We start from the raw sequence: 17594 nt of genomic DNA, 5'->3' as shown, positions 1-17594 counted from the left end.
AGGAGTGACAAGGTGCTAGGAGATGAGAAAGGGAAAGGACTTTTTAGTGAGTGTTTTTTGCATGTGGGACAATGGATTTTTTTTTTTTTTGAGATTCTTTTTTAAAATGTTTATTTTGAGAGAGAGAGTGCGCGCACATGCGCACCCATGGAGGAGGGGGAGAGAGGGCTGGGAGAGAGAATCCTAAGTAGGCTCCTTGCTCAGCACTGAGCCCAATGCTCGGATGCTTACCCGACTGAGCCAACGAGGCACCCCAACAATGGATTTTAAATTTCTGTGGAAGAGATGAGAGGGCCTGGGAAGAGTGGATATCTGGAACAGAGAAGCAGAGGCAGTGACACAGCATGGAGATGCTTCCTCTGATCCATTTGCCTTTTTGTTCACTGGAGAGAAAATTGGTTGTCTTTTTGTTATCTCTGTAGCAATACAAGATTGAGTCTTAGGGGAAAGGAGCCCCAGAGGTGTAAAGGAGACTCATATTTATGGAAGGTGAGCTGCAGCCATCGAAACTGCTGGCTGTTGTTAAGACAAATGCCAGACTCCCACATTTTGGCTAATAACAGCAGATTTTTCACTGCAAAGCATTAATGGCATCCGAATTCCAGCCGGGCTGGGGAGATGAAGAGTAACGCTCTTGATGTAATGGTTTTGCAGGCTCTTGAAGACATTGTCATCTATTAAAGAAATATTTTAAACCACTCATGAAGGAACAAAGAAAATTTCTTGGATGATAAATGAAAAAAGATTTGGAGTAAAATAAGGAAAAGCTTGAGAGAAGAATTTCTTTAAAATTTTACCATATTTCCCCACTATGATCAAAAGAGGTCAAATAAGAGCTTAGCCTGCAGCTTCGTGGAGCCAATTTTTAAAAGAGAATTTTAAAACTTCAAATATTGGTTATTTGCCAAGATACACACTTGAAAAGCAAGCGCTACTTGGCTCCTAGCAGAACTGAGTATTGAGATCCCAGGATGTTTTTGGCTTGCTCCGCAGAAGAGGACAGCATTTGTCCTCCCCCTCCCTTTGCCCCAGGAGTTGAACACTTTCTGTTCTATTTAGGAGTATTCTAGGGAAAATTTGGGGGGCAGGTAAATAATCTCCATCATCAGCAACCCCAGAGCCCCTCCCTTGCGTTCGTTTCTTTTGACTGTGGGGCCGCCGCCCAGGTGCCCATACTTAGCTAAGGTCCTGAGTTTATTTTCCTGAATTGCGGTTGGAAATCTTTTCCTGGGAAGTCGGATAGCCCAGGTCCTAGAGACACAACTGTCTGTCCTAGAATAATATCCTTACAAGACCCGTTAAACAGCCGAGGTACCGTGGAGACTGGCTGAACCGGGGAATGGGGGCAGGGAGAAAGGGAGTGGCCGTGTTCCCGCGGTCTGCCGGGATCCCGCGTGTCCAGGGTGAAGGAGCGGGGCTAGAGTGGCTGGGGCGACCGATCACTCCCGGTTGCCGTCTGCCACCTCGGTGCGGAATCGGAGCCGGACTTACTGAGCACTCCTCCCCCTCCCGTTCTGCTTCCTTTTCCCTCCCCCCTGGAGCGGCGGCGGCGGCGGCGGCGGCAGGCAAGCAGGCAGGCTTGCAGCGAAGCCAGGCGGAGCGACTCCCAGGCGAGCGGAGGAGCTGGGATATGGGGAGTCAGCGGGGGCGGCGGGGCCAGGAGCCCTCCGGAGGGCCTACGAGAGGAGCGGCCCCCGGCGTTTGCTAGCGCGTGAGCGGTGGGGGAGCGGGCGCAGGGCAGCACGAGCGGAGGCGGAGGCGGGGCCCGGGCGTGGAGCGCGGCTGGGAAAGCTGCTGCCTCCGGCCCTGCCCGGCTACCTCCGCCGCGGCCGGTGGCTATGGAGCTGGCGGGCACCAGACCTGGGGCGACAGAGCATCTACGACTCCGGCCGCCCATGTCCTGGCTGTTGCTGCTGCCTCTCCTGCTGCTACTGCTACTGCCGGGCCCAGCGGCCTCCCAGCTACGATACTCGGTGCCGGAGGAACAGGCACCCGGCGCGCTTGTGGGCAACGTGGCTAACGCGCTGGGGCTGGAGCTGCGGCGTTTGGGGCCGGGCTGCCTGCGCATCAACCATCTGGGTGCGCCCAGTCCGCGCTACCTGGAGCTGGACCTGACGAGTGGAGCGCTCTTCGTCAACGAGCGCATTGACCGGGAGGCGCTGTGTGAGCAGCGGCCTCGCTGCCTGCTCAGCTTGGAAGTGCTGGCGCACAGCCCCGTGGCGGTGAGTGCCGTAGAGGTGGAGGTACTGGACATCAACGACAATTCGCCGCGCTTCCCGCGGCCGGATTACCAGCTTCAGGTAAGCGAATCGGTGGCTCCTGGAGCGCGCTTTCACATTGAGAGCGCGCAGGACCCCGACGTGGGCGCCAACTCGGTGCAGACTTACGAGCTCAGCCCCAGCGAGCACTTCGAGCTGGACCTTAAACCCCTGCAGGAGAACAGTAAGGTGCTGGAGCTGGTGCTGCGGAAGGGCCTGGACCGCGAGCAGGCAGTCTTGCACCACCTGGTTCTCACAGCTGTGGACGGAGGCAGCCCAGCCCGCTCGGGCACAGCACAGATCTCTGTGCGTGTCCTGGACACTAACGACAATTCTCCCACCTTCGACCAGAACACTTACCGTGTCCAGCTTCGGGAGGACGCTCCTCCGGGCACATTGGTGGTGAAGCTGAATGCCTCGGACCCGGATGAGGGCTCCAACGGCGAGCTCAGGTACTCATTGAGCAGCTACACGTCGGACCGGGAGAGGCAGCTCTTCAGCATCGATGCCAGCACTGGGGAAGTGCGGGTAAGTGGAGCACTGGATTATGAGGAGGCCTCTTCCTACCAGATCTATGTGCAGGCTACTGATCAGGGTCCAGTGCCCATGGTGGGTCACTGCAAGGTGCTGGTGGACATCGTGGATGTGAATGATAATGCACCAGAGGTGGTACTCACGGACCTGTACAGCCCAGTGCCTGAGGATGCTGCATCGAATACTGTTGTGGCCCTTCTCAGTGTCAATGACCAAGACTCAGGCCCCAACCGGAAAGTGAGCCTGGGCCTGGAGGCCTCACTGCCTTTCCGGCTGAATGGCTTTGGAAACTCCTACACACTGGTGGTGAATGGTCCGCTGGACAGGGAGCGGGTAGCTGCCTACAACATCACAGTGACAGCCACTGATGGGGGAGTGCCGCAGCTCACATCCCAGCGGACACTGCAGGTTGAGATCTCTGACATCAATGACAACCCACCAAGCTTCCTAAAGGACTCCTACAACATCTACATCCAGGAGAACAATTTGCCGGGGGTGTTGCTCTGCACTGTGCAAGCCACAGACCCAGATGAAAAGGAGAATGCAGAGGTGACCTACTCCCTCCTGGAGAAGGAGGTTCAAGGGCTGCCCGTCACCTCCTATGTCTCCGTTAACAGTGCCAGTGGCAGCCTTTATGCTGTCAACTCCTTTGACTATGAGAAGTTTCGGGAGTTCTTTGTGACTGTGGAGGCCCAGGACAAGGGGAGTCCACCGCTGAGCAGCACTGTGACCGCCAATGTGTATGTGGTGGACATGAATGACCATGCCCCTCACATCCTATACCCTACCTCAACTAATTCGTCAGCAGCCATTGAGATGGTGCCTCGAACTGCCCCTGCTGGCTATCTGGTCACCAAAGTCATAGCCATGGACTCAGACTCTGGGCAAAATGCTTGGCTCTTTTACCACCTGGCTCAGACTTCTGACCTGGACCTCTTTAAAGTAGAGCTACACACAGGAGAAATTAGGACTACCAGGAAGATGGGAGATGAGAGTGGAACCACTTTCAACCTGACCGTGGTGGTCCGAGACAATGGAGAGCCATCACTGTCAGCCTCTGTGGCCATTACAGTAGCTGTGGTGGATAGGGTTTCCAAAATCCTCCCTGATACTCAGAGACACGTGAAGGGTCCTCGGACATACTCTGAAATTACACTTTATCTAATAATAGCATTAAGCACAGTGTCTTTTATATTTCTTTTGACAATCATTGTTTTGAGCATCATCAAGTGCTACCACTATACTGCATATGGAACCGCGTGCTGTGGGGGCTTCTGTGGAGTGAGGGAGCGGTGCCCTGCTGAACTAAACAAACAGGCCAATAACAATATTGATGCCAGGTTACCGCACGGCCTCAAAGTGCAGCCTCACTTCATTGAAGTGCGAGGGAACGGCTCCCTCACCAAGACCTACTGCTACAAGGCCTGCCTGACAGCAGGCTCAGGGAGTGACACTTTCATGTTTTATAACACAGGGGCACAGACAGGACTGGGGCCTGGGGGAGCCCAGGCGGCAGCAAGTGACAGCAGGCACCTCACAGGCCAAAGTGGGCAGAGTGCCGGGAACCTGATCATTCTCAAAAATGATGCCATTCCTCAAAATGAGGTGAGATAGCAGTCAAGGGGTTCTTCCACGGTTGTGCCTTTTCACACACACCCTCCGTCGACCAGTATCGTGCGCTCTACTGAGTTACTAACATTGACAGGAGTTATCTGGTAAACTGAGGATACATAGTACCTGTGACTTGATTATAATCTGCTCTGTTTCTCCTCTAGAAAAATAGTATCAGAGAATTGCTTTACTTTGTTTTCTTTTTGGATATAGGACGCCTTAACCATAACATTGTTAGAGAAATAAGAATTAGTCTTAAATGTTTGATGCTAAAACACAGCTCTGCAGAAGTATGGAACAGGCTTGAGAATAAGATGATGCCATAGTGGGTAATATTTTGAGATTCAGGGACAAATGGCCTCTGCTGTATCATCTATAGGGAAAGTTCTCTTTTGAAATGCTACAGGAGTGTTGGTTTTTAAAAAGCTCTGGGACCCTAGGGGTTGTGGTGGTTACCTCTGCATGCTGTCCTTGTTTATATCTTGAAAATTATCCAGTTAATATTTCCAGTAATTACACTGAACTAATGTGGTAGGACCTTCTGGAAATTCATGTCAGAGGTGACAAAGCCCTAGACTGTGGATCTCACCCTGAAGCCAAAGTTTGCTTCTTTGGCAGTTTGATGCGGTAATTCTTCTGTAGGTGCTGTCAGAGGAGATGAACAATGGTAGGGCAAAGAGACCAAGGACCAATTTGTCTGGTTGGGCCAAGGAGATACTAGAACAAGTGGATTAGGGATGTGGGGATGTGGTGAATACCAGGACAAGCTGGAACTGGGGAGAAAGAGAAGGAGAAAAGGACTTTTCCATTAGTTACCTTTCTGGCATAGCGGGTGTTCATCATAAGGTGATTTCCCTGCATTAGATTAAATGTAGTCTGTAATCTTCTGATTTCCTGTTGGCAATTTGTAAAGTTTTAATGATATGTGAAGTAGCCTCTCAAGCCCTTTATGTCTTTAAGTTAAATGACAATACTTCCAACAATACTCCAACGTGTTCCAAAGCACATGTTCATTTTCTGAATCTAAAATTTAGTTTGTGATAGCTAGAAAAGCCTTGTAAAGTGGATAGCTTGCTGTGCATGAAGGACAGGTGTTAGTAAATACACTGGTTTTAAGTAAGCATAAGGCCAGCTTGCTCATTATTATGAAGACTGCGTATAAATTATTGGACAGTGCATGAATGTGCGGATGTGTTTGTGTAGTGTGTCGCCGTATGCAAGCTTGAAAACAGTGGTTTGCTTTGTGATACTTTAAAGTTGTATTTCAGGGGCCCCTGGGTAGCACAGTCAGTTAAATGTCCAACTCTTAGCCCTGCATTGGACTCCACGCTGGCCGTGGAACCTACTTAAAAAAAAAAATTGTATTTCAGAAGCCAAATTTTTGTTTCATCAATAGTGATGACCTGTTATCTTCCCAAACAACTACTTTGTAGCGAGGACTTTTAGAGGTACTATAAAAGGCATTAATAATTGTCCCTCCTATATTTTTGTGATGTATTTTCATTGACATTTTGCTGTCTTTTTATTAATGTCCCTAGTTTCACATCCTAATTCATGCTAATCTTGAGGAGAGTAATGCTTAAATACAGAAAAAAAAAAAAGATGGATTGAGAGAATTTCCCATGTACCTTGAGATGTATCAGAAAAGCCTGATAAATTTTAGTTGATACATAGCAGCCACAGGAGGCAGAAGGCAGATTAAGAAATACAAGGGGACACAATCAAGGCGTTTCTAGAATTCTTTAGATCATAGCTTTTGGAAGCATGTAAAAAGGCCTAGCTTTAAGTAAGGATGCTGTAGACCTTTGCTTAACAAATTCTTGTGAAGTCCTTTTGGGCCTGGGTGGGCTGCAGGTGGTGAAGAGGCTGGGAGAGCAGGCCAGACAAGCTTGCCACCAACTGGGAGCTGGAAGCTCCCAAAGGACACTCTACCATCGTTCTCCTGGCTCAGAGCTTGGGGCAGTTTGACACATGAACTATTTCTGTCTTACACTGACCTGTGTGTTAATGCGTGTTTTGGTACACAAATCTGTAATTGAGGGAGAAAATTATGTCAGAAAAGTGCTTGCTCTTGTGGGATTTTTCCAGGAGAATGCGTGATTTGAATAAAAGCAAATTTCTGCCAGCCACTTTCAGGAATCCAGTAGAGAGCCCTAAGATCTATAGCTCCTGACATTATTACAGTTAAGAGGAGAGAGAGAGTCAGGTCAGCATGGCAAAATGGGAACAAAATCAGTCAACTCTGAAAGTCATGACCGCTAGATCAACCTGTTAAATTCCCATGTTAGGCTTTCTCTTTTCCCTACCCAGTTACTGCAGATGGCATAAGAGTCCTGAGGTGCACTTCATGCCGTGTGCCTATGTTAAATTAGATGAAGATTATAAAGGATGAGTAAGGGAATTTGCACTCATTGACCACTATGCTATATAAAAATGTTCTGCTTTGCAGCATATGGGTGGTTTCATTCCCTGTAAGTCATATATGAGAGAAACATTTACCAGCATCTAACATATGAGGCAATAAGCTCAGAGAGGTTAAGTAAGACACAATCATTCTGCTTGTCTATTTTAAGTCCAGTCAGTCTGATTCCAAAGACTGTGTTGTTTGAAATAGTACAAGTAGACAGAAATCCCAACGTGTGTATACTTCTTTTCATATGTGATAACTTGGGCATTTCAGCCAGCATTGGTTCACCTAGTGGTGTAAGTTAACTTACTTTTAGAGATTAACTGCTTTTAGAGAAAGAGCAATTCCTTGAGTAAAAGTAGGTCACAAATGGGAGGATCAATGAATAAAGATGTTACTACCAAGCTGATTTATTTTTATGTTTATCTGTTTTACTTTGGCATAGCCTGTTAAGATCTTTTATCTCTGTTCTTTTTCTGATTTCTCTTTTGTTGCTTATTAAACAACATTTAATAGCAGACTCTAATCTTTTGACAGATTTCACCCTCCAGTGAGTTTATATGATGAGTCACTTGTGCAGTGAAGTTTTTGAAGTAACTGTTTGGCAATGGGGCAGACTTTCTCTTTGGAGATTTCTGAAAACCCGATATTGAATGTGGTTGGCACCCCTTTCAGAATCTCCAAGAAAAGGAAACCAGATCTTAAGGTAGATTTTGTGCGTCTGTGGTCCTGTGACTGCTAATGAATCACTCTGAGTGCGCTGGACAGACTTGTCCAGCTGTGCTTCCATGGGACCAGGTGGCTCAAGGTGTGGAAATCACAAAAGACTAGCAGAAGTAAGATAAGTTTGCTTTCATTTATTTTCAAACAATTTGGAGTCATCAAATCTTGAGTATTTCTGCCACTGTGTTTGCACATTTACCTTCATTCCAGATGCAGTGATCTGAAAAAGTTAACTCTTCTTTTAGTGGCTCCTAATTTATCTCCCCTAGGACTGACTTTTCTATCTGGTGACTGTGTCCTGTTTCAGAATTTACACTTAGTGCAAAGTGAAATGGTGTTATATTTATAAAAAGAGTATGGTGGTCAGAAAAGGTAGAGAAATTCTATTTGTGAACTTCCATTCCAGTGTTGCATCCTCTTGTGGTCACTTTTGAGTGGGTGGGCTGTTTTGTCTTGCCATTTCCATAACGGTTATAGAACTGTTCTTCTGAGAAAAAGTTTATTTTCTTTCATCTGATAATATAATAATTGCTTCAGATTACCTCCTTCCTCCCTTTTCCTGCAGATCTGCCGAGCCAGATGGAATTATGGCTGAGCTCTTCTCGGTCTCTTTATCTTGCACATATTCTGACTGATGAAGAAATCTGTTTATTGTAGCTTGAATGTCATTGGCCTACCCTTTCCTCTGACCCAGGAGTGAGCTGTCACATGGGCATCTGGTCTACCTCCAAACACTCTGCAGGGACACAGCCTGGCATATTATAAATCGTCTATTGGCATGCTGTCTGCTTGACAGAATAGCAGAGTCGGTTCTGGATACTTGCCTTGGTTTTCCACCAATTTTTGCTCTCAATGAGAGGTTAGGATGATGTCAGTTTTCAAATATTTGAGGAAAACTTGCCATCACCAAGCCCAGTGGTTTAGATGGATTTAATGGAGATTTACAGGTGTCTTTGAATGTGACTTTTGTTAGGAATTTACCTAGCTCAATTTTTCTGTGCATATTAAGTATGAATGTAAATTTAGTTTATCCATATGATAATATTTTTTAGCATTATAATCTATAATCATGATTTCAAAAAATCAAAGGGCAAGAGGATTCCTTAGCAGCATTTTAAATCTGCTCACCTAAAAATTAAAATTTTTTTCTTTCAGGAATTTGAACTTGACCTGCAAAGAAATATCTGACATTGCAAAAGTGAAGAAACTTTAGTTCCTTGGCACATAAACAACGTCAGTTCCTTTCTGGCCTTGCAGGGTCAGAACTCTGGGCTCCAGGGAAGTGAAACTGTGAGAGAGAGGGTAACTGCTGTGCTGGCAGGCTGTGTGTCCAGAATTAAGCAAACCTAGCATTTTCTGTTGTACTGAAACCCATTCGGTATATTTTAATATTGTGTTTATTTTACTTTCCTGCTTCATGGATTAGGGGTTGCAAATGACTTCAGAAGAAAGTAGTTCCCTTAGAATTCACATACTTACCATCTTTTCAACTTGATTTACTAGAAGACTAATATATAACAGTGATTATTTTAAATGTTATACTTCTTTTTGCGTTAATGACCAATAGTTTATATATTCATTTGCTATTGCTTTGTAAGAAATTACCACAAATTACTGGTTAAAAATAACTCTCAGTTATTGTCTCAGAGTCCTGCAGGATGTGAGTGGGTTCTCTGCTCTGGTTTTCACAAGGCTGAAATCCATATGGCAGCTGGGCTGCGTTCTCTTCTGTGGGTTTTGGAAAAGAATATGCTTTCAAGTTTATACAGGCTGTTGGCAGAATTTAGTTCTTTTTTAAAAAAAATTTTTTTTAATGTTTATTTATTTTTTGAAAGAGAGAGAGAGAGCAAGCTGGGGAGGGGGCAGAGAAAGGAGAGAGAAATTCCTAACAGGGTCTGCACCATCAGTGCAGAGCCCCACATGGGGCTCAGACTCTCCAACCGTGAGATCGTGACCTGAGCTGAAACCGAAACCAAAAGTTGGATGCTTAACCGACTGAGCCACCCAGGCGCCCCCAGAAGTTAGCTCTTTCTGGACTACTTACATGCTGTTAGCTGGAGGTCACTTTCAGCTCCTAGGGGTTGTGCTCAGGCCCTTGCCCCATCATCCCCTCCATCTTTAGAGCTAACAGGGGAGAATCTTCTCTCACATGAAATCTGTCTCCAATTTATGTCTTCAAATCTCTCTAATTTATGTCTCTGATCTCTAGACCCAGATTTAAGGAGCTCACATGATTAGGTCAGTCCCGCCCAGATCGTTTTCTTGTCTTTTTTTTTTTTTTTTTTTTAATGTTTATTTATTTTTGTTAGAGAGAGACAGTGTGAGTGGAGAAGGGGCAGAGAGAGAGGGACACACAGAATCCAAAGCAGGCTCCAGGCTCTGAGCTGTCAGCACAGATCCCTACATGGGGCTTGAACTCACAAACCTCAAGATCATAACCTGAGCCAAAGTCAGACGCTAATTGACTGAGCCACCCAGGTGCCCCATGGTTTCCTTGTCTTAAAGCCAAGTGTGTCATACGACATAACCTAATCAGAGTGAGAGCCATCATATTTATTCTTGGAAATTATGCAGGGCATGTACACCACAGTGTGAGGCTCTTAGGAGGGCATTTTAGAATTCTGCCTATCATAGTTTATATCAGTGTTGACACAGTGTCACTGAAAAAAATCTGCAATGGATACATCCTTAATAGAGTCCTAATAGAAAGGAAAAGGAGATGCTACTTATAGTTTCATGTCTCAGAGGGCCATTTACTGATAGCTTCAACATGGATTTCCATGACAGAGTGTCATTTCCGGAGTGGTCTAATGATTTTTTTTTTTTTTTTTTGAAGGGGACAAGGTATTTTAAACCTAGTTTGTTTTAAATTTTTCTTGAAAAGGTGATTCTCCTTTCATCCTTGAAAAGGTGATTCATCCTTCTGTAGCTCAAATATTCTATGGTATAAATATTACAATAACATGGTAATAATACCATTACAGGATAAATTAAATCTTTGCTACAATTTTGATAGAATCTTAAGTGGGTTCCTGTTCTTCATTGATGCTATATCACCCATATGGACTACCTAATTCATTTTTTCCACATCTGGAATTTTGTGGGCATTAGTGTCCTGAAGGACTAAGCTTTGAAACGACAGACATGGGGCGCCTGGGTGACTCAGTCGGTTAAGCGTCTGACTTCAGCTCAGGTCATGATCTCGCGGTCTGTGAGTTCGAGCCCCGCGTCGGGCTCTGGGCTGATGCTCAGAGCCTGGAGCCTGCTTCTGATTCTGTGTCTCCCTCTCTCTCTGACCCTCCCCCGTTCATGCTCTGTCTCTCTCTGTCTCAAAAATAAACATTAAAAAATTAAAAAAAAAAAAAAAAGAAACGACAGACATACTGGGGCTTTTCACCAATAGAAAATAAGCATAGTTCTGGAATGTATCATCCAAGTGTTAGGGAACTAAACAATCACAGTTAGTTCAGATCCTTACTATATGTTTCCAGTATGTCAGAGATATCGGAAGTCAACCTTTAAACTTGAGTTTTTCCAACTTTAACCAAGTTTGGGTGAAATCCATGTGCATTTATCACTTTAAATTATGTATAATTTAAAAGTTAATCAATATCTGTGAAACTCAGAAGTAAAAGAAAAAATTAAAGTACAGTTGGCCCTTGAACAACACGAGGATTAGGGGTGCCAGACCCATGCAGACTTGAAAATCTGATTATAATTTTGGCTCCCTTAAAACTTAACTACTAATAGCCAGCTGTTGCCCAGAAGACTTACTGAGAATGTAAACAGTTGGTTATCACATATTTTGTATGTTATATGTGTTATATACTGTATTCTTTAAAAAAAATCTTTTATTATATTTTGTTTTATTTTTTGTAAGAGAGAGAGAGAGAGAAAGAGACAGCAAGCTGGGGAGGAGCAAGAGAGAGGGAGAGAGAAATCCCAAGCAGGGCCCTGACGTGGGGCTCAAACTCACAAACTGGGAGATCATGACCTGAGCCAAAACCAAGACTCCCATACTTAACTGACTGAACCACCCTATATACTTTATTCTTACAATAAAATAAGAATAGCCTTAGAGGAAAGAAAATGTTATCAAGAAAATCATAAATAGAGCGCCTGGATGGCTCAGTCAGTTAAGTGTCTGACTTCAGTTCAGGTCATAATCTCCTGATTCATGAGTTCAAGCCCCACGTCAGGCTCTGTGCTGACAGCTCAGAGCCTGGAGCCTGCTTCAGATTCTGTGTCTCCCTTTCTCTCTGCCCCCCTCCCCACTCAGACTCTGTTTCTCTCTCAAAATAAATAAATAAACATTTAAAAAAAGAAAATCATAAGGAAGAGAACATACATTTACAGTACTGTATGGTATTTATTGAAAAAAAATCCACATATAAGTGGGCCTGTGCAGTTCAAACCTATGTGGTTCAAGGGTCAACTATATACATGTCATTCTGTGTAAATTAATTTAAAACACGAACTTTGGTTTAGGGAGACCTAAATGTAACGATCAACAAATCCACCAAATCAGGCAAGTAATTTAATCTCTCTAAAGCTCAGATTTCTTATTTCTATACATTTAAATACATTAATATTATCCTTGCATGATCATAAATTTGTTCAGAGACATTTTAAAAACCTACCAAATACTGAACACTGCTCAGCTCGGAGGACATAGCTATATATTATGAATATCTGAGCATATTCATATGTTTTATGGACAAAACAGATATACCCCTTTTATAGAATTTATGGTCAAAAAAAGTGTTAAGATAAATGCAATAATATGTTTAAAGTGCTTATCTCATTGCCTAATATTGTGTGGATCCTTAAAACATTCTGTATTCTTCCTTACCTTTTCCCTGCCTGATCTTACTACCCTAAGTGATCTCATATCTATGATTCTGGCAAATGAATCTGAGAGGCACCTTGTTGTTGATGGACTATCATAGAAAATAGCAGCATGACAAATTGTCGTTGAGGAAGTGACTCAGTGAACTGAGTTCCGTGGTCAGTCCCACTAGAATTGTGCCTCTCAGCAAAATGAGGTTGGTGCTCTCAATCCAAAGATCAAGTGGCAGCAGTTTTCACCATGAATGTTATCCAATCATAAAAAAAAAAAAAAAATTGGCAACATTTACTTAACAGGTGTCCAAGTCTTTACTGAAGAAAGGTTCTCACAGTTGATACTAGTTCTGCTGATGGTAAGGGAAGAGATGATGGTGATTTGATTAATACAAATAGTTCAGTCATATTTCCAGGTTTACAAAATGATTTGCAAATGGTTTCTTTTGGTTCCCTCCAACACAACTAGTAGAAAATGGGAAACCCTTTCATTTCTTCTGTAGAGAGTTTCATGCTACTTTACATGGAGTATCTGTAGTATTCTGAGAACTGCTTCAAGGATAAAGCAGCTTGCATATTCACATCTTGCCAGCAAAGTTGAAAGGAGCGAGGGCAGTTAGTGTGTGGGGACATTTGAGGAAAAGTATTCTAGACTTGTAGCTTTTCCTGGGCCTTGACTTTGGCTAACTCTCTGAATACCATCTAACCACCCCATAGTCTGTCTGAAAGTTGAGATGCTGATCACTTCTTTCCTAGGTGTTGTGATAAAGTGTCTTTATGAAATACTCTGCATCCTTTGAATAAACTATAAAAATGATATGGACAAGAATTATTGACATTTTGAAGTAGTTTACTGGTATTACTGTGGCTTTGTGTCTATGAAATATGATAATTATAATCCAGAGGAAAATACAGAATACAGCCTCCACCTCTTCATCTTTCTGCTCACATAGACCTCAGTATTCAGTGACAGGGCCATGAAAATACATTTAAAGGAAGACCTAACACAGGTCTTTTTTATAATAAACTTTTTGCTAATAAATACAAGATAGTGACAGTTGTCCCCATTTTGTCTCCTGTGATTCCTGAGTGGCTTCTCTTCAGCCCATAACTCCTCAGACAGTCTTCTGGGGCCTATATGTTCCTTCTTTGTCCACTCCCCTTTGAATTGACAGTTTGTAGACAGAAGGCAACAGATCTTTCTAATACATAGGTGGTGCAGCGTGAGTCAGGTTCTTCCTGGGTTTCAGCTACTCCCTGTTAAACAATCAGAGCTTGGTGAACAGTAATTGAGTGAGGAGGCAAAGCACTCAGAAAAGCAGGGAGCGAGTGCAGTTTTATGAAGAGGATTATGTAGCAAAACAAGATCCAGCTCCCGTAGTGGTTTATTTTCCTCTCTGTAGTATTCCTCTTCAGTCAGCAGAAGAGGCAGTTATCAGTCACTGTCGTTATGACTGGGCACATCCATCCTGGGTCAAACATGCTGCAGTCTGCAAAGCCAGCAGCAGATTGCAGTCCTCTGCAGTCCGGCCAGACCAGCAGAACTTGTGTAGTTGTGCACCCTGTTTTAGCTTGAACACCAAATTGGAGATGTTCCCTTAATGAGTCATTTGAGGGCAAAAACAATGGAAGCTTTCCCTGTCTCAAAATAGACTGCCCTCCCCCTGTTGCTGCTTTAGGAACGTAGACCTGTTTTGAGCAAGGCGAAGCCACAGCTGGTCCTCACAGCATCATTAAGTCTAGTTTTTCATGATATTTAGTCTTTGCAAGGACCCTGATGAGCTAATTTTCTCACGAAGCGCTGTATATACAGATATCCTCATAGAGTTGCACATAAAATGGCTCCTTCAATGTTTTTTTTCACATACATGGAAATATTTAAGAAACAACTAATCAATCACTGGGAGATCTCTGTTTTGCCTTATTAACACAACCTCCCTTTGTGATTTTGCAGCCACGACAGCCCAACCCAGACTGGCGTTACTCTGCTTCCCTAAGAGCAGGAATGCACAGGTATGTGTTTCCTTCCTTTTTTTCAATGAGAAGTACTTTAACTTTTATGTCTCAGTCAAATTGTGTGTGTAGGGGCTGGAAACTGCTGTTTAGAAGCTTTAGATACTTTTACAGGGGAACTTTGTCTCCATGTCTATTCCTTGAAACATTAAACATACTGCCAAATGCTTCTCAAATGCTGGCAATAAGAGTCCCTTGCAAAATTACAGAGACAGACTGCTGTATACTTTCTCTCATCAAAATTTCTATAAGGAATTAATGACAACTTCTTTCATCCCTTCTCCACCTATGCTTTCTGTCCCTCCCTTAGAAATTATAATGAACACTGATGCTTTTGTACTAGAATATATGTACATGTTGTCTGCCTTGGTTTGCTATCACACATCACCTCTTATATCCTATCAACCACAGTAATCAGCTCTTATTCTTGTTCATGTTTACGCATATTAGAATCTCCTTATCTTTTCCATCTTGTTACTCTTTTGTTTCCCTCAATGGCATGGGCTCTTCAGAGGATGAGCCATGTGAAAGGCCTTTATTGAATATCTGGAGACCCAATCTAGCTTATTTTAAATTAATCTAGAGTAATAGCATTACTCTAAGACTCAGATTAATATAATTTTGCTTTCTCTACTTTGTCTCTGTGACAGTAATTGATTAACTACCATTATTCCCAGAGCTGATTTAATGCCATGGGGCCAAATAAAAGATTCTTTATGTTTGAGTGTCTTTGGAAACCAAGAAACCATAACAATCAACACCCACCAAAAGGATTTAGTTTTAAAGAAGGAATAAACTCTAAACTTAAGCTCCTCAAAATGTGAGCAACACTTAAGTAGATCTTTACCAAACCTGGATCGATTTTCTAAAGAGAGAGCTCACAAAATATGTGTTAAGTTAATGAAAAATCAGTTTTAAGCCCCTTTAGAAATGCATTAAAGTAAAATAAATTAACACATTCTCAAGCATTACAAGTTGAGCAGAAATCATTATAATGGGTGCTGTGTCTGAACAAGAAGCAATCAGTGAAGGGCTGCAGATCATAGCTGGCATAGTGAGATGTCACTTTGGAACCAGGGTCACAATTTTAGCCCAGAAACACTTATGCAGATGCCAGGATATGAGGTATCAGAGGGCTTCTTTCTGTTTGTTAGTGACCAGTTTATGCTTTGGCCTGCACCTGAGCTATCATTGCAAAACCATGTAAGAGGAGAAAGCATGGTTTATAATACCAGCTTATTCGCTCCCAGTTGAATCCGTACTTTACTTGAAAAGTACCAAAGCCATGAGATGTCCCTTAAAAAATTCACTTAAAATAAAATACTAAAACATTATCACTTCCTTATTCTATTTTCAAGTGGGAAAAAGAAAGCCAAGTATCCTCCTATTCAGGTTTCGATTAAGATATTATGAGATATAAGTAGGATAAGAAATGTAATCAGAATGGAAGCTAAATGTAATTTATTCCCCACAGTGTACTGAGCAGGTATTAGAGTTGTAAACTTAAAGAATACTTCTTTTTTACACAAATGCTTGGCTTCCTGGCAGTTCCAGCCTCAGACATCATGTAACGGTATCTGGAAATTCTGCTTTAAGCTGAGCTGGTTCCCAGGTAGTTACATCTTCAGAATGAGTCTGATTGAACCCATATAAGTTGCTGGTAGAATCCAAGAACACACGAAGTATATTACTATTTGGAAAAAAGAGAGTATTCTAGGATATAGATGGAGGGAAGAATAACAGTAGGGCAGAGCGTAATGAGTTAATTTCGATTAGATACGTTATTCAAAGTCACAGAGTGAGAAGATACTCAGTTTATAGATGGGCTTCCCCCACGATAGTTCAAGATTGTCTTCTCTGCTGCCTCACGTAACCCCTCGGACAGTAGTATAAATTTTGTCTCAGTAACTTAATTTGCAAGATGAACCGATGTCTGTTTTAAAATAGTCCTCTAATTCTGGTGAGGATGTTCTTGGATGATGTTTGCTTTTAGAGTCTCTGTTTGTTCCTTCCTTCATCCATCTAACAAATACATGAGGGTCTTCTATGTGCTGGCATTAGACATACATCGATTAATATTTATGAGTGCTGCATCCTTGAATAGCTTATATTCTATCTCTACTTGCCTCTAAGCGTATCCCACTTTATGTCTCACTACCTGCAGTAGTTCATGCTGAATTGATCTCTTCTGAATTGGGATCTGTGAGTGGTGATGATAGGCTTCCTCAAGTCCCAGGAAATGTACTAGGATGGGTTGTCTGCAAGTAAAAGATACAGAAAGAGTAAAACAGAAAATAAGGTCAAGAAGGAATTGGGTAGCTAAAAGGGAACGATGCTACAGTTACCACCAAATAATTTTTTGTGTTTTCGTCTTTGCTATAGAGAACCCAGAAACAAGACAATCAGCAAGAGAGGCCTGGGTCTTCTGGTAGTAAGCTCTCCTCCTCTGCTTCAGCATTTACATGTTAAAATGGCATTGGCCCTCTGATGGGCTTCCTGTTACATTTAATGAATGCCATGTGGCATTGATGATGACCAAAATTGTCTTAAAGATAAAACATGTTTATTGCCTGAATAGTATAGCAAGCAGCACATAGGCAACTGTTTTTGCAATTTATGCAAAGTACCCGCTCAGCAGGAATTGCTGCAGTTCAAGTATGAGTAGAATGTGTTGGCGATAGCCCTGCCTCCAGAGATGTATGCACTTTCTGAGGGTGGCAGGAGATCTGGAGAGGCATTTATGGTCTAACCATGATTTGGGTCTGTGTGTTTACTCAGCTCTGTGCACCTAGAGGAGGCTGGCATTCTACGGGCTGGGCCAGGAGGGCCTGATCAGCAGTGGCCAACGGTATCCAGTGCAACACCAGGTAAAGACCCAAAGTCTCTCTCTTCTTGTGTGGGTTCTAGCAAGCAATCAGATGATCTGTTTTTTTTAAGACCAGAATATTAATGCTTCTCTTTTTAGTCTTTCTTCTTTTCCTTATATGTATGACATCCTTACATACATACATGATTATTTTAGTTTTCTACTTAATGTCCTTCAAGAACTGAAAACATATAAGGGTATCTCTGTGTGTGTGTGTATAGCTCTTTTGTAAAATAGCCAGGCATCTTTATTTTTTTAAGTTCATTTATTTATTTTGAGAGAGAGAGCGAGACAGTGCGAGTGGGGGAGGGCCAGAGAGAGAGGGACAGTGAGAATCCCA

The 17594-nt window shown here is 43.1% G+C and overlaps 1 protein-coding gene across 4 annotated transcripts in view; it reads left to right on the top strand.

Moving 5' to 3' along the window:
• Positions 1–1092: 1092 nt before the first annotated feature.
• The window catches only part of LOC132681445 (protocadherin alpha-C2), a 48743-nt gene continuing 32241 nt past the window's right edge, over positions 1093–17594 (top strand). Inside the window, exons 1-3 of one of the 4 annotated variants that reach the window (XM_060635921.3) lie at positions 1097–4397; positions 14330–14388; positions 17167–17255. In XM_060635921.3, the coding sequence (XP_060491904.1) occupies positions 1839–4397; positions 14330–14388; positions 17167–17255 (2707 nt within the window). In that variant the 5' untranslated portion in view covers positions 1097–1838. Of the gene's footprint in view, positions 4398–8688; positions 8836–14329; positions 14389–17166; positions 17256–17594 lie in introns of those variants that run through there. The other 3 variants (XM_060635920.2, XM_060635918.2, XM_060635922.2) reach the window with 3 other exon arrangements.

The sequence above is a fragment of the Panthera onca genome, chromosome A1, assembly GCF_046562875.1.
Source record: "Panthera onca isolate mPanOnc1 chromosome A1, mPanOnc1 haplotype 2, whole genome shotgun sequence".
Taxonomy (NCBI): Eukaryota; Metazoa; Chordata; class Mammalia; order Carnivora; family Felidae; genus Panthera; species Panthera onca.
The sequence above is the reverse complement of the archived record's forward strand: the minus strand, read 5'-3'. Positions and strand labels throughout refer to the sequence as shown.